This window comes from Equus asinus, chromosome 9, assembly GCF_041296235.1.
Source record: "Equus asinus isolate D_3611 breed Donkey chromosome 9, EquAss-T2T_v2, whole genome shotgun sequence".
NCBI classification, from domain to species: Eukaryota; Metazoa; Chordata; class Mammalia; order Perissodactyla; family Equidae; genus Equus; species Equus asinus.
The window spans coordinates 88,068,952-88,094,229 of record NC_091798.1 but is presented as its reverse complement, the minus strand read 5'-3'; the positions used below and the strand labels follow the sequence as shown (position 1 = coordinate 88,094,229).

General features: G+C 38.3%; 1 protein-coding gene across 1 annotated transcript in view; it reads left to right on the top strand.

Annotated features, from left to right (window-relative positions):
• MSH3 (mutS homolog 3) overlaps nucleotides 1–25,278 on the top strand; it is a 159,962-nt gene that overhangs the window by 109,689 nt on the left and 24,995 nt on the right. Inside the window, exon 20 of the mRNA XM_014857018.3 lies at nucleotides 14,824–14,981. Within this exon, the coding sequence (XP_014712504.2) occupies nucleotides 14,824–14,981 (158 nt within the window). The remainder of the gene's footprint in view (nucleotides 1–14,823; nucleotides 14,982–25,278) is intronic.

Sequence of the window (25,278 nt, the reverse complement as noted above, 5' to 3'; positions counted from 1 at the left end):
ACCACATCAACAAACTGAGGAATAAAAACCACATGATCATCTCAATAGATGCAGAGAAGGCATTTGACAAGATCCAACAGCCATTTATGATAAAAACTCTGAACAAAATGGGCATAGAAGGAAACTACCTCAACATAATAAAGGTCATATACGACAAACCCATAGCCAACATCATACTCAATGGGCAAAAACTGAACCCCATCTCCCTGAAAACAGGGACAAGACAAGGATGCCCTCTATCACCACTCTTATTTAACATAGTACTGGAGGTCCTGGCCAGAGCAATCAGGCAAGAAAAAGGAATAAAAGGGATCCAAATAGGGAGCGAAGAAGTGAAACTCTCGCTGTTTGCAGACGACATGATCTTATATATAGAAAACCCCAAAGAATCCATTGGAAAACTGTTAGAAGTAATCAACAACTACAGCAAAGTTGCAGGGTATAAAATCAATTTGCATAAATCAGTAGCATTTCTATACTCCAGTAATGAACCAACAGAAAAAGAACTCAAGAATACAATACCATTCACAATTGCAACAAAAAGCATAAAATACCTTGGGGTGAATTTAACTAAGGAAGTGAAGGACCTATATAATGAAAATTACAAGGCCTTTCTGAGAGAATTGGATGACGACATAAGGAGATGGAAAGACATTCCATGTACATGGATTGGAAGAATAAACATAGTTAAAATGTCCATTCTACCTAAAGCAATCTACAGATTCAACGCCATCCCAATCAGAATCCCAATGACATTCTTTACAGAATTAGAACAAAGAATCCTAAAATTCATATGGGGCAACAAAAGACCCCGAATTGCTAAAGCAATCCTGAGAAAAAAGAACAAAACGGGAGGCATCACAATCCCTGACTTCAAAACATACTACAAAGCTACAGTAATCAAAACAGCATGGTACTGGTACAAAAACAGGTGCACAGATCAATGGAACAAAATTGAAAGCCCAGAAATAAAACCACACATCTATGGACAGCTTATCTTTGACAAAGGAGCTGAGGGCCTACAGTGGAGAAAAGAAAGTCTTTTCAACAAATGGTGCTGGGAAAACTGGAAAGCCACATGTAAAAGAATGAAAATTGACCATTCTTTTTCACCATTCACCAAAATAAACTCAAAATGGATTAAAGACCTAAAGGTGAGACCTGAAACCATAAGGCTTCTGGAAGAAAACGTAGGCAGTACACTCTTTGACATCAGTATTAAAAGGATCTTTTCGGACACCATGCCTTCTCAGAGAAGGGAAACAATAGAAAGAATAAACAAATGGGACTTCATCAGATTAAAGAGCTTTTTCAAGGCAAATGAAAACAGGATTGAAACAAAAAAACAACCCACTAACTGGGAAAAAATATTTGCAAGTCATATATCTGACAAAGGCTTAACATCCTTAATATATAAAGAACTCTCGCAACTCAATCACAAAACATCAAACAACCCAATCAAAAAATGGGCTGGAGACATGAACAGACATTTCTCCAAAGAAGATATACTGATGGCCAATAGGCACATGAAAAGATGCTCATCATCGCTGATCATCAGGGAAATGCAAATCAAAACTACACTAAGATATCACCTTACACCCGTTAGAATGACAAAAATATCTAAAACTAATAGCAACAAATGTTGGAGAGGTTGTGGAGAAAAAGGAACCCTCATACACTGCTGGTGGGAATGCAAACTGGTGCAGCCACTATGGAAAATAGTATGGAGATTCCTCAAAAAACTAAAAATAGAACTACCATACGATCCAGCCATCCCACTACTGGGTATTTATGCAAAGAGCCTGAAGTCAGCAATCCCAAAAGTCCTGTGCACCCCAATGTTTATTGCAGCACTGTTTACAATAGCCAAGACGTGGAAGCAACCTAAGTGTCCAGCAACAGACGAATGGATAAAGAAGATGTGGTACATATATACAACGGAATACTACTCAGCTGCAAAACAGAACAAAATCATTCCATTTGCAATAACATGGATGGACCTTGAGAGAATTATGTTAAGTGAAATAAGCCAGCGAGAGAAAGATAATCTGTGTATGACTCCACTCATATGAGGAATTTAAAACTACGGACCAAGAACAGTTTAGTGGATACCAGGGGAAAGGTGGGGTGGGGGGTGGGCACAAAGGGTGAAGTGGTGCACCTACAACATGACTGACAAACATTAATGTACAATTGAAATTTCACAAGATTGTAACCTATCAATAACTCAATAAAAAAAAAATTTGCTGGTTTAGATTCCATGTGTTCTTTTTCTTTCTTTTTTTTTTTTTTGCTGAGGAAGATTTGCCCTGAGCTAACATCCGTGGCAGTCCTCCTCTTTTCTTGCTTGAGAAAGATCGCCCCTGAGCTAACATCCATGCCAATCCTCCTCTATTTTTTTTGTATCTGGGACACCTCCACAGCATGGCTGGTGAGTGGAGTCAGTCTGCACCTGGGGTCTGAACGTGTGAACCCAGGCTGCTGAAGCAGAGTGCACAGAACTTTAACCACTCGGCCGCAGGGCCAGGCCCTAGATTCAATATTTTGACTCTCCATACACAATACTAATATCTTACTGACTGATGCTATCCAGACAGACATTGCTAATACTAAGGAAAAACTTTGAAGAATGAACTACTAGCCTCGCCAAAGGTTTATCAAGGCAGTAGGTGCCATCCAGAAACATAGTCCCTTTAGTGCAGTACTTAGCTTTTGTTTACTGTCACGCATTCATCCATCCATCTGTGGTTTCTCAAGAACTCGCCCTGTGCGTGCCATCATGCTCAGTGCCTAGCACAGGTCTGGCCACTGTCTAGGCCAGTCCAGTCTGATGCATTCCCAGTAACTGCAGTAGGCTCCAGAGTCAGTAAAGAGGTAGTTTTTGCCAACTTTGAGCTTTGGCTACTCTGTTGCTTACTCGTCCTAACTGGTCTTCCAGATGGATTCAATGTGTTTCTCATATCTGAGACCTTTTGACGTGTGGTGCCTCAAATACGTATGATCCTGGCTAAAAGATAGATAAGCACATTAGATATGTGAAATTTCTTGATCATTTCTATCTTTACTTTGTCATCTTTGGTACTATAGAGGAAAGGGAGTCATATATCCCTGCCTAATTTTTATAGAGAATGTGAATGACTTTTTGAAATGTCAGGATGGTGAGTAACCCTGTTGGGATGCCTTTCACATATTAAAGTCATCTATTTGGTCAATATTTATTGTATTTTTAATTAATTTTTTATTGGCTTATGTTGATTATAAACCAATATAAACATTGCTTTATAACATTATATAAAATTTCAGGTGTACGTCATCGTATTTTGATTTCTGTATCGACTACATTGTGTTCATCACCAAAAGTCTAGCGGCCATCCGTCACCGTGCACACGTGCCCTTTTGCCCTCCCCCTACTCCCAGTCCCCCCAGTAACCATCAGTGTTTTCTCTGTATCTATGTGTTTGTTTGTTGTTGTTTTATCTTCTACATATGAGTGAAATCATATGGTATTTGTCTTTCTCCAGACAGGTATTTTTCTGTCTGACTTATTTCGCTTAGCATAACACCCTCGAGGTCCATCCGTGTTGTGGCACATGGCAAGATTTCATCTTTTTATGGCTGAGTAGTATTCCATTGGGTGTATGTGTGTGTACACATATATGTGTATGTCAATGTATATGTATACCACATCTTCTTTCTCCATTCATCCGTTGATGGACACTTGGGTTATTTCCATGATTTTGCTATTGTGAATAATGCTACAGTGAACATAGGGGTGCAAATATCTTTTCAAATTAATGTTTTTGAGTTCTTTGGATAGATACCCAGAAGTGGAATAGCTGGATCATATGGTATTTCCATTTCTTATTTTTTGAGGCGTCTCCATACTGTTTTGCATAGCGGCTGCACCAGTTTACATTTAGAAAGTTCAGCAGTTGTATGAGGGTTCCCTTTTCTTCTCATCCTCTCCAGTACTTGTTATTTCTTGTCTTTTTAATGATAATCATTCTAATGGGTGGGAGGTGGTATCTCATTGTGGTTTTGATTTGCGTTTCCCTAATAGTGATATTGAACGTCTTTTTGTTTGCCTATTTGCCATCTGTATGTCTTCTTTGTAAAAATGTCTGTTCGGATCCTCTACCCATTTTTAAATTGAGTTGTTTGTTTTTTTGTTGTTGAGTTGTTTGAGTTCTTTGTATATTTTGGATATTAACCCCTTATTGGATATATGATTTGCAAATATCTTCTCCCAATTGTTAGGTTGTCTTTTCGTTTTGTTGATGGTTTCCTTGCCGTGCAGAAGCTTTTTAGTTTGATGTGGTCCCATTTGTTTTTTATTTTGTTTCCCTTACCTAAGGGGACATACTCAAAAAGATACTGCCAAGATTGATGTCAAAGAGCCTACTGCCTATGTTTTCTTCTAGGCGTTTCATGGTTTCAGGTCTTAGATTCAAGTGTTTAATCCATTTTGAGTTAATTTGTGTGTATGGTGTAAGATACTGGTCTACTTTCATTCTTTTGCATGTGTCTGTCCAGTTTTCTAAGCAGCGTTTATTGAAGGAACTTTCCTTTCTCCTTAAGTGCCTTCTTTATGCTAGGCCTTGTTCTAGTCAGTGGGAATGAACAAGATGACATAGTCCCTGCTCTCATGGGAACTTACGTTCTAGCAGAATAAACAAGTAAGCAAGAAAATTAAGGACGTTTCAGAGAGGGATAAAAAGTAGAGAGAAAATAAAATGGGCTGACATGATGGAGAATGCCAGGGCAGAGGGGCTCGAGTAGATTGGGTGGTCAGGAAAAGTCTTTCCTGGGACTTGATGTTTGAGCTTAGACTTGCATGGCAGAAAGGATCCAGTCTCAGGGAAGAGCATCCCACAGGGAGGGAACAGCTGTGGAAAGGCCTTAGGGCAGGAATGAGCTTGGCGTCTTCTGGCAGGCGGAAGAAGAACAGAAATCGAGTCTGGCTGGCGCTGAGAGAGCCTGTGGAGGGTGGGAGGAGGTTAGGCCTGCGAGGCAGGCATGGCCTTCAGACCATGGTGAGGAGTTGGGGCATTATTGTAAGTGCTGTGGGGAGCTATATGAAGGCTTTTAGGAGGAGACAAGTTCTGTTTTACTTTTCAAGACAAGCAGCCTGGCTGCAGAGTGGAGAATGGACTGTGGGCAGAGAAGCCAGAAGACCAGCATTTTCTGTCACAGTGGTCCCCCAGCACGCTAGCAGGAGAGATGGAGACAGGTAGTGTTTAGGCATCTCAAAAATACCTCCTGATTCTTCACATCTCCTGTTTTTTTTCCTGTTAATATTTAGAGTGCCCAGTATACAATTTATCTCCCATCGGAGGTCTAAATATTAGGGCTTATTAGGAAAGCAACCATTTTGTCACCTACAAATAGTTGAGTTTAGTGAGTTGAAAATATTTCACTCCTTAGAGGCTCAAAGTTAGTTCTTATCTGAAATCTTCAAATCAGGAGAGGCCTGGAAAATCTACTTCCATGATAGTGGCCGTAAGTCTGACCAGGTTCACGGGGCACCCCTTTTTCCCAAGGTCCTCATGCAACTGAATTCCATGCCTTCCCTTCTTCCAGACAAATCTGAGCAAAGCTCTGGTGCTAATTTAGTTTCTGCCCTTTGATTCCACGCAGGGCCGCATATCCGTGTAATATGTCTGAACTTGGACATGTTATTTCTCAGAGAATCATAGAATTCGAGGGTGAGAGATCATTTAATTCAACTTCCTTGTTCTGGAAGGAGGGGAACTAAGGCCTAGAGTATTGTATTGACTCACCCAAACTCTGGACTAGAAACTACCTTTCCTGACTTTTGGACCAGTTCTTTATTAATTTCTCCCCTCTGTCATTTTTCTCAAGGTTCTCATAGAAATTAACACTACGGTGAAAATTACTGGATGTTAGTACCCCTCATTGCTGCAGATCCCATTTATAGATAAATTATGGATTGAGATTTGGGATATAAAGAAAGGGAGAAGGAAGGGGAGAAAATTGCTCCTTAATCCCAAAGGCAACCAATGTTAACGTTTTGGCAGATTTCCTTTGTCTTTTCGTTGCGTTTTTTAAAATATGGCCATGATTTTTTCGTATAAATGTCTTCTTTATATCCTGATTTTTGTTCATAATACAAAATAAATATTTTCCTATATTATTAGAAAGTCTTTCCTCAGATAATTTTTAATGGCTTCATGATATTCAATAGTATGGATCTACCATAATTTTTTTAGAAATTCCTCTTTTGTATTCACTTTTTTGGTATTAAAAATAATTCTGCAATGGTACCTCACAGAATTGATTCCTGGAAGTGGAATTGGTAGCTAGTTCAAAATGCTCATGGTAGAAAACTTGGAAAACTAGAAAACTAGAGAAACCAAAAGTCATCTATAATTGCATAATCTAGAGGTAACTGTCGATAATTTGGGTTTTTCCTTTTCAGTCATTAAGTGGCTTGTTCAATGAGTAAATAACTTTTCCTAAAATCATTTCTTGCTGTGTCATGTTGAATTAGACCAAATGTTTAATTAGGTCGCAGATCATGTTGGTTAAAAGCGTAAGTTCTCCTCTCTCATTTAAGTTTTAAATAATTTTTCTGGGTCATACAACTTTTAAACCCTAAAGAATCTAATATTTTAGTGTTGAAAGAGACAACTTAGAATAATTTTGGTCTTTTCACCTTCAGTATGATGCCTTTTGATAACCAAAAAGTCTCAATTTTAATGAAGTTGAATGTGTCGATCTTTCCTTTTATAAAGGGTGAGTGTTTTTGTGCCTTACGAAATTCTTCTCCATTCCCAAGATCACAAAGCCATTCACCTATAATTTCATATAAATATTTTAAAGTTTTACTTTTCAGATTTAGGTCTTTAATGAATCAACCTAAAATTTATTTTTATATATGGTGTGAGGTAGGATTCCAATCTAATATCTTTCTATGTAGGTAATCAGTTGTCCTGCACTGATTTTCAAATAATCCATCCTTTCCCCATCAACCTCGAGAAGTGTAAGTTTCCATATTTTCATGGAACTGTGTTGGACTCTATTATTTTTCACTGGTCAGTTTTTTTGGTCCTTAAGCCAAAATCACACAGTCTCGTTTATTATAGCATTATAATAATTCTTTATATCTGGTAGGGAAAATGCCCTCCACGTATTCTGCTAATAGAATGTCTGGAGTTTTCTTTAGCGTTTGCTTCTCTCTTTCATTTTAGAGTCAACCTATCCAGTTCTTTGGGGGGAAAAAAATTGAGATTTTTTATTGGAATTACATTGACCCTATAGATGGATTTGGGGGAAAGTTGACATCTTTATGATATAGCTATGACGTATAAATTTGTCCCCCATGAATGTAGTATATACTTATTTTGGTTTTTAAGTCCTCTCAATAAAACTTTAAAATTTCTTCCATAAAGGTTTTTTACATCTTTTATCATATTTATTACTAAGTATTCTTTTTTGCTATGTTGGTCATATCTTTTTTTACAATTGCATTTCCTAATTACTCGTTGCTCTTACAAAAAATGCAGCTGATTTTTACATTTTGATCTTAAATCTAGCCACCTTGCTAGACTCTCCTATTAATTACAATAATTTGTCTGGGACAGTCTTTTTGGTTTTCTTTGTAGGTCATCATGTGTCTGTGAGTAATGACAGTTCTGACCTTTCTAGTCCTTTTACCTTTTCTTTCTTTTATTGTCATGTTATACTGCCTGGAACCTGCAGGGTACGGTTGAATAAAAGCAGTAATGGTGGACACCCTGTCTTGATTGGTCTAAAGCAAATGCTTCTAACACGTCACCATTAAGTCTGGTGTTTGGCAGACACCCTCTACCTGGTTAAAGATCTCTAGGGTCATTTTGTTGTATCAGTCAATCATCACCTACGGATATATAGTGTCAGGGACAGACCTGTTTCCCAGCGAAATAAACAGTGTTTAAATATTAGAGCTCTGAAGTCTAAGTTTTTATATAATGTTGTCTACATGTACAAAGAATTGATTTTTGTGTATCAGTCGGCTCCTAAAGTTCAAATAGACTAAAAACTTCATTATTCTGTATAAAATGGAGGAGAGACGAAGTACTCAAGGAGCTTGTACTTGATCGCATGGTTCTAAAAGCCAGCAGTCTCTGTGTAGCTCCATATAAAATGTCATTCCTTTTGAAAATATTGGGAAGTGTCAGACTTGCTTATTCACTTTTCACCAACTTATATGTAATTTAAATTCAAAAGACAGTAACGTTTCTATTCATGTAAGTGCCATACTCATGTTTACTTATACTCTTCAAATTAGTTTCACATTTGACTTTTACATGAAGCCTAAGCCAAGTTTATTTTCATTTTCTGTAGTTCATTTTTTCTTTTTCAGTTAGTCTGTAGAGCATCGGAACTTTCTCTTCATGTGGCTACTTTAGGCATCTTCTAGTTTTAAGAAACAATGATTTATAAATTGTTGCAGTATTTGTAATTTCAAAGGAATTTCACATATATTTTCTTACTTATTTTAAACTTCACAAAATTCGTGAAAGGCCAGGATTTCTGTTAGTCTTACAGATGAGGAAATGAGGCATCCCTAGTTAATGGCAAGGCCGGAACCTGAACCCAGTCTTCTAACGCCACCTGCCTTATCATTACAAACTTATTTATTAAAATATTTTGTTTATTAAATTAAGATTAAAAAAATACCCTGTCAAATTATTGATTCTCATTGGATGGAAAAGCTGAATCAAACAGTAAGTAAAAATACTCTTGTCTTTCAAGGCATTAGAAGCAATAGATGTCTACAAGATAAAAAGTGTACATTTTTTTCCTCAGAGCTTTCCTAAATTACTGATTAAAGGAAATTCTCTTCCTGCGTTTCCGTCAGCCACCCGCGTGAGCCGTTGAGCTGGTAATTCCGCTGCAGCCAGCTCTGGAAACAGCACCGCCACATTCAGGGCCTCGGCATGGCAGCATCGCCTCCTCTGGGTTATTCTCTCTTTCCCCTACCATCATGTGCTTTTCTCTGTTAATTTATTTCTGTGTAATATGCTGGAAGTCCAAGTAACAAAATGTCATTTGAAAGTTATGTGAACTTTTCCTAAATTATGTAAATACGTTTGTAAAGAGTTGTTTGATTTGTTCATGATTATCTGTGAAATAAATCATTAAATCTTAAGATAATCCATTTAAGTAATTTTTAACTGCCTAATATTTCACACAAATGAAAAAGTGTAGAAAACAGTATAACAGACACCCATTTACCCTTCACTCAAATATCATAGAGATTGACATTTTGTAATATTTACTTTAGGTTTTTTTAAAGAGAATAAAATGTTACCGATATGGCTGAGGTCATAGTAAATGACTGCCTTACCTTTCCCCCTCTTCACCTCCTAGCCTCATTGGTAACCTTTATCCTGACTTTATTTATTTTCCTTATGAGTGGTTTTTATTCTTTTGATATATGTGTATCTTAATGTTCAATTATGTTTTGTGTACTTTTAAAATGTACATAAATATGTCACACTAAGTCTATCTTATCATATTCTATATTGTAAATAATTGTTTTAATAATTGTACAAAGTAGATCTATTCATTTTCCTAATGATAGATTGTTTCTATTTTTTTTCTATTCTGAATACAAACAGTACTGTAGTGAACACTTTTATAAATACCTTTTTGAGCACTTGTGTATTTTTCTAGGGTGGATCCCTAAAAGAGGAGTTGCTGGGTCACATAGATCAGTATGTGGAATCCTCAGCTTTACTAGATGTTTCCAAGTGGCTCTCCACGTCTGTGCCAACATGCTACGTAAACAGACTTTTAAACCTTTTCATAATCTGATGAATGTTATAAGTTATCTCTTAAAAATGTTCCTTCAAAACTTTTCACTGTTCGTATTTCTTTATTCTTTCAAATGCATGTTCAGAACAGCTTGTAGGCCCCTTGAAAAACACTGCTGGTTTCATTTTCCTTTCCCTGATTAATAACAGGTTTTTGGCCTTTCATGTTTCTTTTTCTATAAATATCCTATTCATGTCCTTTGCCCGTTTTTCCATTGTTTTGGTGTTATTAATATGTAGGAGTAGTGCGTCTTTGTTATATGCCTTTTTATTTTGTGTTTGATGACTTCTTTCAACAGAGTTTCTAAAAAGTTTAAGCGTGTCTTTTCCTTTATGATTTATATTTTTTGTGTTGCTTTTCCTATCTTGTTCAATAAATCATTCATTAGCTTCATGTCAGTAAGCTATTCTCCCATATTTTCTTCTAAAAGTTAAAGGTTTGCTTTTCATATTTAATTCTTTCATCCATCTAGATTTGATTTAGGGACTCTGTGAGATTCAGGCCTAATCTATCTTTTATCATATGAATACCCAATTGTCCCGCTGTTGTTTATTGAATATGGCATCTTTTTTGCTTATTTGTAATCCTACCTCTCACATATACCAAATGCCATGTATAGGTTTGTCTCTGTCACTGCTCTGCGTACCTATTAAAGCAGTACCACACTTTTAATTACCATAGCTTTACAATAAAGTCTCCCCTCCCAGTTGTGGTTCTTCAAAATTGTATTGACTTTATTTTTTACTCTATCAAATAAATTTCAAAATTAACTGCCAGAATTGTATTGCTTGGTGGATTTGTGAGAATAAATTTCCTTTTGAAAATAACCTTTACTGAAATACAGCGTACATGCAGAAACATGCACAGATCATAAGTGTGTAGCTTAGTATATTTCCACAAAGTGTACCCACTGCCGTATCCAACACCCAGATCAAGATAGAACAATAGAGTGGAAATAGAGCACATTCTAAAAGCTCCCCTCGTAGAGTAAGGGAGGTCCTCCCGGTAGCTACCTACCCCCAAAAAGATAATCACTATCCTAATTTCTTTTACCATACATTATAGTTTGGCTTGTTTTGAGCTTTATATAAATAGAGACATACAATATATATTGTGTCTGTCATCTTCCATATTTTTTGCTTGTCGTTTATTTCCATTGTCATAGAGAATTTCATTGTATGAATATATCACAATTTATCTGTTCTACTACTGATGAACATTGAAGTTACTTCCAATTTAGGGCTGTTATGCAAAGTACTGCCATGAGCATTCTTTTCCATGTTTTTGGAATATATCCTATACGTTTCTGTTGGACATAGACCTGGGAGCAGAATTGTTCAGATATATCTATTTTCAGCTTTAGTAGATTGTGCCAAACAGTTTTCCAAAATAGTGTACAATGTACACCCCCACAGCAGTGTGTAAGAACTCTAGTTTTTCTACATCTTTGCCAAAGCTTAATATTGACAGGCTTTTTTTCTTTTTTTAACTTTAGCTGTTGTGTACATGCGAAGTGATGTTGTCTCTTTATGATTTGATTGCATTTTCCTAATGATTTGAAGTGGAACATCTTTTTGCGTGCTTTTTGGCCCATTTGTGTATTTTCTTTTGTCGTATTCCTTTTAAATTTTCTTGACCATTTTTCTTGGGGCTGCCTTTTGATTTGTAGGAATTCCTTATGTATACTGGATTCAAGTCTTTGGGAAATGCATAATACACGTATCTTCTGTTCTGTAGTTTTTCATTCTCTTAATAGCCTGTTTTGATGAATAGAGGTTCTTAATTTTAATCTACTCCAATTTTTCAATCTTTTCCTTTATAATTAATTGTGATTTGTGATCTGTTTGAGAAATCTTTGTCTACTCCAAGGTCATATGTTACCATCCAATAACTTTATTGTTTTCCCCTTTCAAATCTGTAATCCACTAGGAATTGATTTTTGTTTATGATGTAAGTTAGGAAATCAAGATTTTTATTTTTCTACATGGATGTCCTTTCAATTCAGCACCAGTTATTGGAAAGACTGTCCTTTGTCCACTGTGCTGCGGTGTCACCTTTGTCATAAATCCAGAGACTGTATACACGTCAGTCTGTTTCTGCACTCTTTTCTGTTCCACTGGTCTTTTTGTATATCTTTGTGCCAGAATCAAACTAGTTTAATTATTGTAGCGTTGTAATATTGAGCCTTCCAGTCTGTGAACATGGTGTCTTCCTTCATTTAATTAAGTATTCCTCAATTCCTTTCAGTAGTCTTTTGTAGTTTTCTGTATAGGGTACTTGCTGATTTTGTTAGATTTATTTGTAGGTATTTGATTTCTTTGGATGCTGTGGTAAATTATGTTATCAAATTTTTTTTAATTTTTATTTACTTGTTACTAAAATGTAGAAATAAAGTTGACTTTTGTATACTGAATTTATACCCAAAGATCTTGCTAAATTCACTTATTGATTGCAATAATTTTTGTAGATTTCTTTAGACTCTCTGGGAACACAATCATGACATATAGGAATAATGACAGTTTCATTATTTTCTTTGCAATCGTTATATCTTTTGTTCCCTTTTCCTGCCCTTTTTTTTGAGGAAGATTAGCCCTGAGCTAACATCCATGCCCATCTTCCACTACTTTATATGTGGGATGCCTGCCACAGCATGGCTTCATAAGTGATGTATAGATCTGCGCCCCGGATCTGAACCGGGAACCCTGAGCCACCAAAGCAGAGCATGCGAACTTACCTGCCATGCCACCGTGCCGGCCCCTACTTTTTTTTTTTTAATACATGGGTATTGAATTTTATCAAATGCTTTCTCTGTGTCATTGGAGATCATTATATGAGTTCTCTTCCTTATTCTGTTAATGTGATGAATTACATTGATTTGCTTTTGAATATTAAACCAACCTTGTATTCTTCAAAAACTCTAAATGATTAATATATCCCTGGATTGGCTTATTAATATTTTATGAAGGAGTTTTGCATTTGTACTTTTGGAAGAAATTGGCCTGTAATTTTTCTTTCTTGTAGTGTTCTTGTCAAGTTTTGGTATCAAGATTATGGATTATGTTGACCTTCTACAGTGATTTGGGAAGAGTTTCTTCTCCTTCTGTTCTCTAGAAGAGTTTTTATAAGATTAGTGCTATTTCTTTCTTAAATGTTTGGAAGTATTCAGTGGGGAAGTTCTCTGGGTTTGGAGTTTTTCTTGTGGAAGGGCTTTAAATTACAGATTTAATTTCTTAGTAAATATAGGATTATTCAGATTTTCTTCTCATTTTTGCCAGTTTTAAAAAAGAAATCTGTTCCTTTTGTTTAAATTTGCAAAATATTTGGCTATGCCAAATATTTGCTTGTTTATAGTAGGCTTATTATTTTTCATCTCTGTAGGGGAGTTTATTTTATTTTATTTATTTATTTATTGAGGAAGATTAGCCCTGAGCTAATATTCGTCGCCAATCCTCCTCCTTTTGCTGAGGAAGATTGGCCTTGAGCTAACGTCCTTGCCCATCTTCCTCTATTTTATTTGTGGGATGCCTACCACAGCATAGCTTGATGAGTAGTGTGTAGGTCTGTGCCCGGGATCCCAACCAGTTAACCCCAGGCCACCAAAGTGGGATGTGCGAACTTAACCACTACCCCACTGGGCTGGCCTTGGAATTCATTTTATTTTAATCCGCTAGTTTTATCATTCTGCTTGTACCAAGCTTCTTTCCTTGTTCTTACTCTGCCAAGAAACAAAGATTCAGTCAAATTCCTGTAAGTGTGGATATTCAGGAGGCTCGTTATAAAGCCACGTGTAACCGTAAGAGAAAGAAATCACACAGGAAGAACAGGCTCTCTAGCACAGCTTGGCTTTGGGGAGGCTGGAAATGTCTGGTTAATTACATCAGACCGCTGTAGAGATGGAGCAGGTTTTCTTTTTATCTCCTCAACAATAAGACTTTATAATGTTTTACTTTGATACCCCATTGTTTGCATGAGGTTTCTCAACTCCCCTTGGCTCTTTCTTTCTTTTTTCTTCCCCATCATTACTGACTGCCCTCTTTACCCCCTGCTCTAGAATAACTTTTGTTTCTTTATCATTTCTTGCTCATGGTCCCCTATGAGTGCCTTATGGCCTCATTCTGTGTTCTTTTTCAACCTCTGCTCCAGTTACTGCTGATTGGACCTTGCCCCGGTTCTCAGTTTAAACTCCCAAGAGATTATTGGTTGGCCCAGTTTTGGAAGAGCTTTTATGTGAGGCCGCCTCTTAGGTTGTTGGTCAGTTACAGGTGGGCTCTTCTTGACCAGGCAGGTATTGCCGAGGGTGGTGGGTTCACATAGCACAGCACCTGGATGCCTTGAGCTAACTCCTCTGCAAAGGGCTGCAGTGGGACAATTTCCCTTAGGATGAGACTGTACATAGCAAGTACTGTAATTGGCTAATATAGGCAAGTTCTAGAAATTAAATCATTGCATGTGTTTCAGCTTTTCTGCCTCTTTCACATGCTCTGGTGAAATGCCAGTGAATAATTAAATGCTGATAAAACCAACATCTAGAATTTGATATTAACAATCTCTTTAGCAGTCATCTGTCTGTAAGTGGAAAAATTCACGTGCTGTCAGCCCAAATCAGAGCTTTGGGCAATTAGATATATAATGCCTGTAGCTTTAACATGGGCAAACGGAAATGGATAGATTTTAAATGCAAGTCATATGCAAAACACACACATAGGCAGGTTAATGAATATTTAATGAGAAAGCCATGGTAGTCTCATTTAGGTTGCTTCTTGTTATTTCCTTTTTTATACCCAGAAACAACCTTGTATGCTGCTAAGAATTCCCTCTTCTGCAATAGCACGGTTCAAGTTGAAGACAAAGAGGTTCTCTTTCCCTTTGTGATACTTAATTGGTGACATATTTAAGTACCACAAAGCCATATTTTGCCTAGTGCATTCCCATGGAATAATGTGTAGATATTATATAAAAGCTCTCTGGTACTATGAGTGAAATTGCTTTTTAATTTTCCAGGGGGACTCAGAGAGAGTGATGATAATTACTGGACCAAACATGGGTGGAAAGAGCTCCTACATAAAACAAGTGGCATTGATTACTGTCATGGCTCAGATTGGCTCCTATGTTCCTGCAGAGGAAGCAACAATTGGAATTGTGGATGGCATTTTCACAAGGTAAAAACATTAGTTCCATTTAAATGTATTTCTGAAAATAAATCAAGCCCACACTGTCACATGAATTTTATTTTTATGTTCATATTTAGATGAATAGATTTCCTCTTAAAATATTTAGAGCTCAGGAGCTTGAAGAAATCATTTCATCATGAATATTAATACCAGAAGAGACCTTGGAGATCATTTTGTCCAGTAGTTTTCAAGTTATTTTTAGTTACTGGGTTCTTACTTTAAAGAAATTCTTATGTAGAAGATCAGTATTTGGACAGATAGAAGCAGGTCTGCTCTCCCTTAATCAGAGATGGGAGCTCGGAGGCTTGGCTGTGGCCTGTAGGGCAGCCTGAAAACCGACCCACCCTCCTTGCTTTATAGGTGGGGAGCTGAGAGCAGAGTGAAAGAGGCACTGGCCCAAGATAATTTAATTCTTATTCTTTTTTACTCTAAGAACGTTACATACAACTGACTAGGTCTTACCCTCAACATGTAAACATAAATTGCATGCCACATTGGGAATATGGGTAAAATAACTAGATGTAAAATAACTCACTAACGAGAATTCATTGTTTAATCTATTTATTTAGATTTATCAGTTCTTAAATTTCCATTTATACTTCTTATATGTACATTTTTAGAAAATGTAGTCTATAGTATATGGTCAAGCTGTGTGTGTAAAGTATCTGATCTGTTATCCACTTCGTATTTATTTAATATTTGACTCTGAAATAACATCAGAATTTGTCACATGCCAACACTGACGTGCCTGAATAGCTGGAAAATGCTTCAAAGCTTGGTTTTTAACCTGAGAGTGAACAAAACAAAGCAACCTAAATTCCGTTTGATGCCGTATCACCAAACAGATGTTATTTTGATCTCAATATATTTGTAAATTAACTCAATATAAGAAATCTAAAGAAGCTTTCTTTAGTTTTTAAAGTTGTAATTAATCTTCTATTTTGCAAGAAAAATATGCTAGGTATTTTATTTTGGTTACATTTTATTAAGAAGAGTGATAGAAGTTTAATAAAGAGAAAAAAGATAAAAAGAAAAAGAAAGAAAGGAAAAACATCTTGGGCAATGTAAGGTGATTTATCTGGAAGAGAATCTTGTTAGTGAGCAGAATATCAATTAGGAATATTTTTAGATACAAGTAATAGAAAAGAAAATAAGAATTTACTTTCTCATATAACAAGAAGGCTTGAGGTAGGCAGCTGCTTCTGATATTTCAGGGGCTCTGCAATTCATTGGCCTTTACCTCATAGTTGCAAGATGGTTGCTGTGACTCCAGACATCATATTCGTATTCACATAAGGGAAAAAGGAGAAGGAATGCCAAAGCTTCCCCATTTTTTTCAGGAGATCAGTACCTTTTCAGAGGCTTCCCAGAAAACTTCCACTTATATTTCACTAACGAGGATTGTGTCTTATGGGCATAATTGCGAGGGAAAAGAAAGTAAGAATTTGGTTTTGTCCAGTTTTTATAATGGAATTAGACAAGGGACACAGTGTTTGGGAATGGATTCAGAGGCAACCAGAAAACAGTTTCTGCTATAAGGAATGACTTCAGTGATAATAATAACAGCTAACTTTTATGATGACCACGTATTTATAATAGTAGTATAATAACGTTCTTATCAATGCATAAGCACATTCTGTGCCCTTTATATAGAATACTTTCTATTAAGTACATTCAGTGAGAGCAAGTATAAGTCTTCTGAAAAAGGACAAACCACACTAATTTCAAGAAATTTGGGTGTTTATCCATTCATTTTCATTTGTTCATTTGTCCAGTATATACTAACTTAGCGTCTAACATATGAGAAGCACTGGGAATACAAAACAACCATAGTTTCTGTTTTCATGAAGCTTACCTGACGGAGAAGATGAGCATTAACCAAAAAATTGTACAAAGAAATGTAAAATTGCAACTGTGACACATCTAGAAAGGCTGCATACAAGATGCTGTGACAGCCTGTGATACGGGGTGTGATCTCGTCAGGAAGGTCAGTGGAAGGCTTCCCTTAGCAAGTGACTCTTGAGCACCTATCTGAAGCACGAGTTAACTATCGAAGGAAGGAAGAGCATTTCAGACAGACGGAGCAGCATGTGCAAAGGTCCTTTCACATTAAAAAAGACACCGTGAGACAAGGGACTGAGGGGTGGCCCTCTAGAGGAGCAAGATTCTAGATGAAGCTGAAGAATAGGAAAGGGCAAGTTACCCAGGGTGTTTATCCTAGGAGTCTGGGGAATCACTGCAGGCTTTGAAGCAGGGCTTGGCATGATCGTGTCCACACTGCTGCAGTGCAGAGAGTATTCGGAGAAAGGACACGGCAGATCAGAGTACCCTGCTCAGTAGGCTCTTGCAGTGGCCTTGGTGAGAGGTATCAGTAGTTTGGACTAGGTTTGTAGCGTTAGTTTAAGTGGAAAGGAGTCATATTTGAAAGGTGTTCAGGAAATAAATCAGCAGGACTTGGTGCTAGATGGGTTCTGTGGCTGAGATAGATGGAGTTGTCGGACATGACAGTGGTTGGTGCCTCTGGGTGGAGGATGCTAGCATTTACTGGAAGATGGTGATTTTTTTCATGGATCCTGATTTTATCTTTGTGCATAGTAAGTAGAAATGCTCTGAGACGTTCAAGGGGAGCCGTCATGTAGGCAGTTAGATATAAAGTTTTGAGTTCAGAGGGAGAGATAAAAGGTAATGCTGTAAATTTGTTGTAAGCAGTCTTTGTACAAGTGGTGAGTGAAGTCCTGGCTGTGGATGAGCTCATCCTGGCAGAGAGGATCATGGAGAAGATAATGTTCCCAGACTGAGCTTTAGAACTGTCAACGTTTCAGAGCTGAGTAAGAAGCTTGAAAAACCCACAGAGGAGGAGTAGCCAGAGAGGTGGGACACACCCTGGCCTCAGTGTCATGGGAGCAAGGGGAAGAGTGCTTCCAGGAGGAAGGAAGTGGCCAGCAGCGCCTAAAGGTCCGGGGAGATGAAACCTGAAAAGTCAACTTGGGTCTTAGCAAAATGGATGTCACTAGTGACCCTAGCAAGAGCTGTTTGGTGGAGGGTGGGGCCACACTCCAGTTAACGAGGGTTAAGGAGCAAGTGAGAGGTCAGGAAATGGCGAATGTTGGTACAGGTGACATGGAGACAGATTGGCTGGGAAGAGGAGGTGAGAGATCTGATAGGGGACTTGTTTTGTTTTTGAGTGGTTGACTTGAACATGTTTAAGGGGGATATAGTTATATACATGAACTTATGATTCTAAAAAGAAATGCATCGATCACCTTGGAGGATATTAGACTGAATTCAGAGTAATACTTAAAACGAAAAATCATTAGTCACTTTGGGGAATGAAAATTGAAAAATAAAGGGGAAGAATCAAGCAGCTATCCTGCCTTTCCAAATAGGTAATGAGAGGAATTTTCTCTTTATAGAAGTGTGTTCCAGCTATTAAATAAAGAAGGAATGATAAAGTTAGATTATCACCCTTTTTTTGCAATCTCTAATGTAAAAATAGATCTAGGCAATAATTAGAAATGGCTGCTAATGTTATCAAAAGAGAGACAACCAGACATTCAGGAAGAGTTTGTAACTCAACCTGTGAAGTCTGGCACACAGTCAAATCTATTCAGACCTTTAGGTCTGTCTGCCAATTTATGAGGGAAAAAAGGTAGAGGAACAGAAACAACACCTTTGGGATGCCATCAGTAAAATCTAGACTGTGGGAAAGCGCGGGACAAATGACTGGCTCCTTCAACAAATAAATAGCAAGGGCAAAAAAAGTAGGGGGAGAGAGAAGATATTCAAAGATGGCTTTTTCCAGCACTTAGGGTGCAGGCTTGAAATAGGCAGTCAGCTTAGTACAGGGTGGAGTTCTTCCAGACAAGTGAGTGAAAAAGCAGAAGGAGCTCAGGAATCTGCAAGTGTGTGTGGACTGTGGACCTTAAACAAGGAGAGGGCTGACAGAACAGGGGACAGTAGATGGTAGGTGGGCCAGAGTCCTGCGAGCCTTGAACAAGCATGGTGGAAGTGTTGAATGAGCTGGAAGGACAGGAGGTTGTTGGAACGGCTGCTTTTGAGGTAAAACAGTTCAGGCCTATGATCAAGTCCAAGACGTGACCTTGGTGTTGGATGGCTGGGGTTGAGTAGAGGAGAAGGAGACTGGCGAAGAGGAAATCTAGGATTGATCTAGATAGTGGCTGGTTTAGCCATATGGACATTAAGTCTACCAAAATTATGGCAGGGCTCTTGGGGTTCGGAGGAAGATGTACGCCAGGTACTAACATCTGGGTGAATGAATGATTTGAAGTTGAGTAGCTGACAACATGGAAAGAGGGAAGATGTTATGGTCAAATGGCACAACCTCAAAGGAGCAGTTTTTATTATAAGAAGGTAGAACCTAGAAGTGAGAGTGATGAGCAGGAGACCCCTGAGGTGTCACATGGTCTAAGGAAATGAATGGTGATTTCTTGAGAGGGCTGCAGGGGAAGGACTGGAGAGGGAAGTGAGGGAGTGCCCTTGAGGAGAAGAGACTGAGGATATAGCGGAGTTTCTGGTTACTTGGCAGCTCTTCCAAGGCGCCCAATACCTGGTTTAGGAGGTGAGTGAGGTGGAGAGTTGGATAAAGCCTAAGAAGTGTCGGGCAATACAGACTTGATGTTGGATCCAGGAACCACAGAGGAGGACACACACCTAGGGTTCTGACTGATGAAAACATGGAAAGGAGACGTGGTGTATTCTGTCTCCTAGGCTGCCTTGAGAAGAGTGAGGCCTGGACAAAGTGTCTTGGGGGCGAGTCTCACCTGGCTTGGACAGAAGTGGATCCAGGGCTGTAGGTGCCACACACTGCAGCCTAATTGGGCTGGCTGATGGTAGCCCTGAAACTCCAGACCTGTACTGTGTCACCTGGATTGAGAAGCTCTTCCATCAAGCAGGAAAGAAATGGATGAAATATGTGTGAGAATCTGATTGTGGTGTCCCCAACAGACATGATTGAGCACCTACTTTGTCTAGTCGTCATTCAGTTTTCACTGCTTCAGGTGTGACTCCGGCATCCATTACTTAGTACACACCATTGCAGGAACTCTCGCTGCTCGCTCAGCCTTCATTTTCTCCTCTCTCCAGTCAGTTTTCATGTCTCTGTTAGGCGCCTGTCAGGGCACGGCTATGATCAGATCATTCTCCTGCTCCGAAACCTCTAATGGGCCCCATTATAGTAAATACAGATCTCTGGGTGTGTCAGACAAGACCCACCAGATAACCACCAATCTTTCCAGTCTTCTGTTTCTTTCCCTCACCTACTTAAGTGTCAACCAAACAGTTCTTTCTGAATTCTAGAAAGCTATTATGTGCTTTCCCATTTGTCGTCTTCAGCTTATACTATTTCCTGTGCCAGAAATACCCCTCCTGCTATTTTTTTTCTGTTAAAATCCCATGTGGTGTTCAAGATCTAGCTCAGATGCCTACTCCTTCATGAAGTCTTCCTTGATTTCCATAGCCAGAAGTAATCTAATCGCTCTCAATTCTTTACTTCAATCATGCATGTATCCTCCTCTTTTAAAGCTCTTACCACTTTTGGTTTCATAGTTGTTTGTGTACATGTCCACCTCTACTATTGTGTTGTCCATTCTTGGAAGATGAGTTTCTTGTTTTGTGCATTTCTCTTTCCCCTCCCTTAACCTACAACTTTGCTTTGTACATACATACGAGACACTCAAGAACAGGGCTGTTGAATGAGTTGACCCTTAAGTCACGATCAGGCAAGTGGAAACTAGTCCCATAGACAGTGGAGAGTCCTTGAAGACTTGTGGGTAGGAAAGTGATGTGATCAGAGCTCAGTTTAGGTTCCAGGGAGATTAGTCTGGCAGCACTGTGAGGGATGGACTCTGAAGGGATGATGTAGTGTAGTCATTCTTGGGGAGATCCTGAGCATCTTAATTAGACTGGTGGAAGTGGACAGAGGACAGAGGAGAGATGTTGTAGGGTTAGAATTGACAGGCCTTGGCAACTACAATGGATGAAGAAAGAAAGATGAAGAGCTAGAGACAAAGATTAAAGCATCAAGCCTAAGTGACCAAGAGAAGAGAATGGTGGTGCTTATTAGTAACACTGAGAAACTGAGGAGGAGGATCTGATTTCAGAAATAATCTTAACTTGTAAACTTGTAGCGTGTGGCAGAATAGTGAGGCTACATGGTAAGACAGCCATGACATTTCCAGGTCATGAGTAGAAACTGTAGAGCTGTTAGCAGGACTTTAGCTTTGGCCCAATAATGAGATCAGAATTCTGTTGTGTTAAACACATATTTTTATTAAAATATTACAGTGCGTCAGAGTTTTATGCTAAACATTAGGAATACAAAGCTGAGTAAGACAGTTTTACCTGCCCTTGGGGACCTCAAGTGTAGTAAGGGAGATGGAGAAACAAATCACTACGATGCAGTAAGATTGTATGTTGCTGGAGAAGTGTTTGTGCATGTATGCTTATTTCCTTGCTCATTCATTTGTTCATATTTATCCTGCCGTCTTCCCAAAAGGAATTAGGGCAGCTTACAGGAAATCCAGAACAGCGCAAGTCAAAATATGGATGAAGGTTTAATGTTGAGCCCGGAATGAGGCTTAAAATATATATCACTTAATGACCAGCACTACTGTGGATTAGCCGCAAGTTTGTCCCCAAGGTTTCCACAAAGATAAACTTGTTCAGTTAGAATAGTCCACAGTACCCAGAAAGCCAAACAAATTACTTAAGAGAACAACTTTTAAAAAAAACTGTTTACTGTGTTAGACAACAATTTTTATAATAAGACTACCCAGATGTGTGTATCGGGTAATATCATTCAGACTAGTTTTTCTTGGGTCCATTCAGTTAGAGTTCATGAAACAAATGCTTGATTATGTTATTCTTGAGCCACAAGCTCCACTGAGACAGAAATTGTGCCTGTTCTGAACATGTTTGTGTCTCTTAAGCCTGGTGCATAGTAGGTGTGCAGTAAATATTTGTGGGAAAACTGACAATAAGAATTTTAATGTGAATAAGAGAATAAGTAATATATTGACAAAAGTATATTCCTTAGTCCAGATTTCTGAAATCCTGCCAAAACATCCCCTGGGATTCAAATACCATATAAAATAGTACATTGGAGCTTGACTAGGTTTTTCCACAGGACTCAGTAAGTCATCAGATTTCTATGTTATATTTGGTCTTATAAAGAAAACGTTTAAGTCTAGGTACAGGCAGGATAAATTATCATTTATACACAGGTAAAGAGTGAAAGGTTAGTTTTCTGGTGCCATGAACATAAGTGTGTCCTGGCCACCCTCAGGAGCACCTCCTCCATGATGCTGAGTAAGAGGAGATTAGGACTTCTTGAACATCCGCATTAAGCTTCACTGCTCAGTCTGTGGTGAATCTGGCCTCCCAATCATGAGGTGGGAAGGCTCAGGCAAATTTTAGTATCAGACCCCGCTGGCGAGTAGACTCTCTGAGCTTCAGTTTCTTTCTCTGTAGAATGGGGATACTCGTGATATTTATATCCTAGGGTTATTGTGTAGTTTAAATTAAATGATGCACATAAAACACTTAACCTAGGACCTACCATGTAATTGTTGCTCAGTAAGTGTTAGTTATTATTTTAAATTGCGTATCCATGAAGCTTACCTTGATCATTTCATCCCACCATAACTTGTTTACTCTGAATTCTCAAAGTACTACTTTTTTGGACGCTGAGTTATTTCAGTATCTAAGTTCATAGCTGGTTATCCCATGCCATCATGATATTGTATATTATTTGATGAAAAGAACTCCACTCCATTTTGTGTCCCGTACCTCACTCAGGATGGTAGTAGGTGTAGCTATTAATAATATAAGGTAAAGTTAATTAGAAATGAAATTATTTTCACCTTGTTCTGGAAGTTTTCATTAATGTAAAACACACAGATATTGACCTCCCATACTGCAAGATTGATCACAACTTTAAAACATTCATTAATTAGCAAAGGATCATTTGAGTCAGTTAAAAAGGAAATAAGTGGATTATGAAGATTTAAACGCTGAAATATGGGCCATTCTCCTACGCTTTGCCATTTGAGTAGCTGTTGTTGTGTGAACTTTAAGATCATGTTTATAGAAGCAGTCTGCATGGGCCCTGAGTGTCCATGCATGTCCCTATGCCTATGCCAGGAAAGCCCCTGATTGCTCTCTGCCTGCACCATTTCCCATTTTTCAGGGTTGTGCTTGCAGCAAGCAACCTTGAGGGAAGAGGTGACATCTCCCCTCAAAGAGGAACCTTGCCTTTGTTTGTCACACAAGCGGTGAATCCCCCGAGCTCAGTCTTCCTGTCTTATAGTGCAAAGCCCCTGCGTGCACAGCGTCCATGCTGAGCCCTCCGCATTGCCCCTGTGGGACTTGACAGCTGATGCAAACCAACATGGGTAATAAATTCCTTTGTCTCTGGCCCAGGGTTTTCATGTCTTCTGCCAGCATCCATGAAACAGTGTTGGGTTAACTTGATGTAAATAGGGTAAAATCCCAGACTTTGCACTGTTCTGGGTGGGTCAATAGGATTCTCTATTCTCTTGCTAATATTAAGTGCCCCCAAACTGTGAGTAGATAGGCTATATGTGGGAAGACCTGGAGGCTTTAGGGCAGAAAACTCAGGTTTCAATACAAGTTCACCAGTTTCCTTTCCATGAACTGGTTACTTCATCCTCCCCAGGCCTTGAAAGAAGTATGGTGCCATGATAAAAAAACAATCAGACGTATTATACTTGGGTATAAATCCCGCTTTTGCCACTTAACAATTATGTGACCTTTGCCAAATTCTTCTCAATGTCTCAGTTTTTTCACCTATAAAATGGAGATAATACTGCTTAAATCATAGATTGTTGTGAGAATTAAATAAAATTAAGTACGTAGAGTGCCTAGCACATGGTAGGTACTCAGTAAATTTTAGTTTTCTTCCTTCTAGAGTCTGTGTCATTAGTATTTTGGATTTAAAAGTCTGTCTTCATATATATATGTTAGTATAGTTCTCCCTTTTCTAAACTTAGCCTCAGTTTTTGCATCTGCAAAATCGAAAGTTTGATGATGCTAACTTCACAGGTTTTGAAATGCTCCTCAGGAAGTGGCTGACATGGAACAGTGCTCATGTGGAGCACGATTTCCTGCTCCATGCGGATGCCATGATGACATGCCTTTATCTCACGAATCAGGAGCAGCCTGAAGGAGCTGGATCGATTACCAGTCATTGTGTGAAAGAACAACTAAGCTTTAAACCTTACCAACACCAGATTCATTGTTTCAGTATAGTAGTACTCGTTCTGAATTAACTCTTTCAGACCCATCAGTTTATTCAGCTACTTGTGGGGGATACATTTTGCAGTTGCCTAGTCTTGGTGGGCCCATCCAGAGGTTACAGTATTCCATGAAAGAATAGTCTTATTACAATATGTGAAAAAAGAGCTAGTTACAAAGCCTGGCATTCGGTATGACCCCACTTTTGTTTGAAAAATTGTGTATGTAAATATGTGGAGAGAAAACCGCTTAAATAGAAAGCTATATTTCAAAATACTATGAGGGATATGGGATTACGGTGATTTTTTTTCCTTTCTTTATGAATATTTTTTAAATTCTGAAATAAACATATAACAAAAGTACAACCTCCCCGCCTCCCCCCAGAAAAATAAAAAGTCAGTCAAAATGAGATGTTTTATAGGAGTCTAGTGAAATGCTCATATGGCATTTTTTTCCAGGGCAAATTTCTCTTCGCTGCTCAGGAGCATGGAATTTGGCATTCTAAGCTTTAAATCTTCCCAAGTACTTCAACATATCAGACCTTGCTTTTCCAAAAAGTTTTCAGCCCAGCCTATCAAGAACCCTAGCTCTTCCTCCTTTAGGAATTGATGGCTCTCCGTCTGGATCAGTATACAAGATTGGTGTCTTTAATTTTCAAGACAGAAACATTGCCATTTGCACATCTAACATCTAAGACAATGATTTTTAACCCATGATGCACATTGGATTTTTTTTAATGATGATCTTAAAAAATACTGATACCTGGACCCTCCCCTCAGAGGTTCTAAGTTGGCCTGGGGCGGGGTCCAAAAGTTGAATTTTACAAGTGTCCAGGTGGTTTTGAAGTACAGCCAGGGTTGAGAAGCATTTCTCCAAGCCCTTGCTGGTGAGCTCAGTTGTTTAGTTATAAAAGTAGTAAATGCTTATTATGAAATCTATTTAACAGTATAATAGCGTATAAAGTGCAACTTACCTTCGCCCCAGGTCAACAACTATTAATGGTTCTTACAAA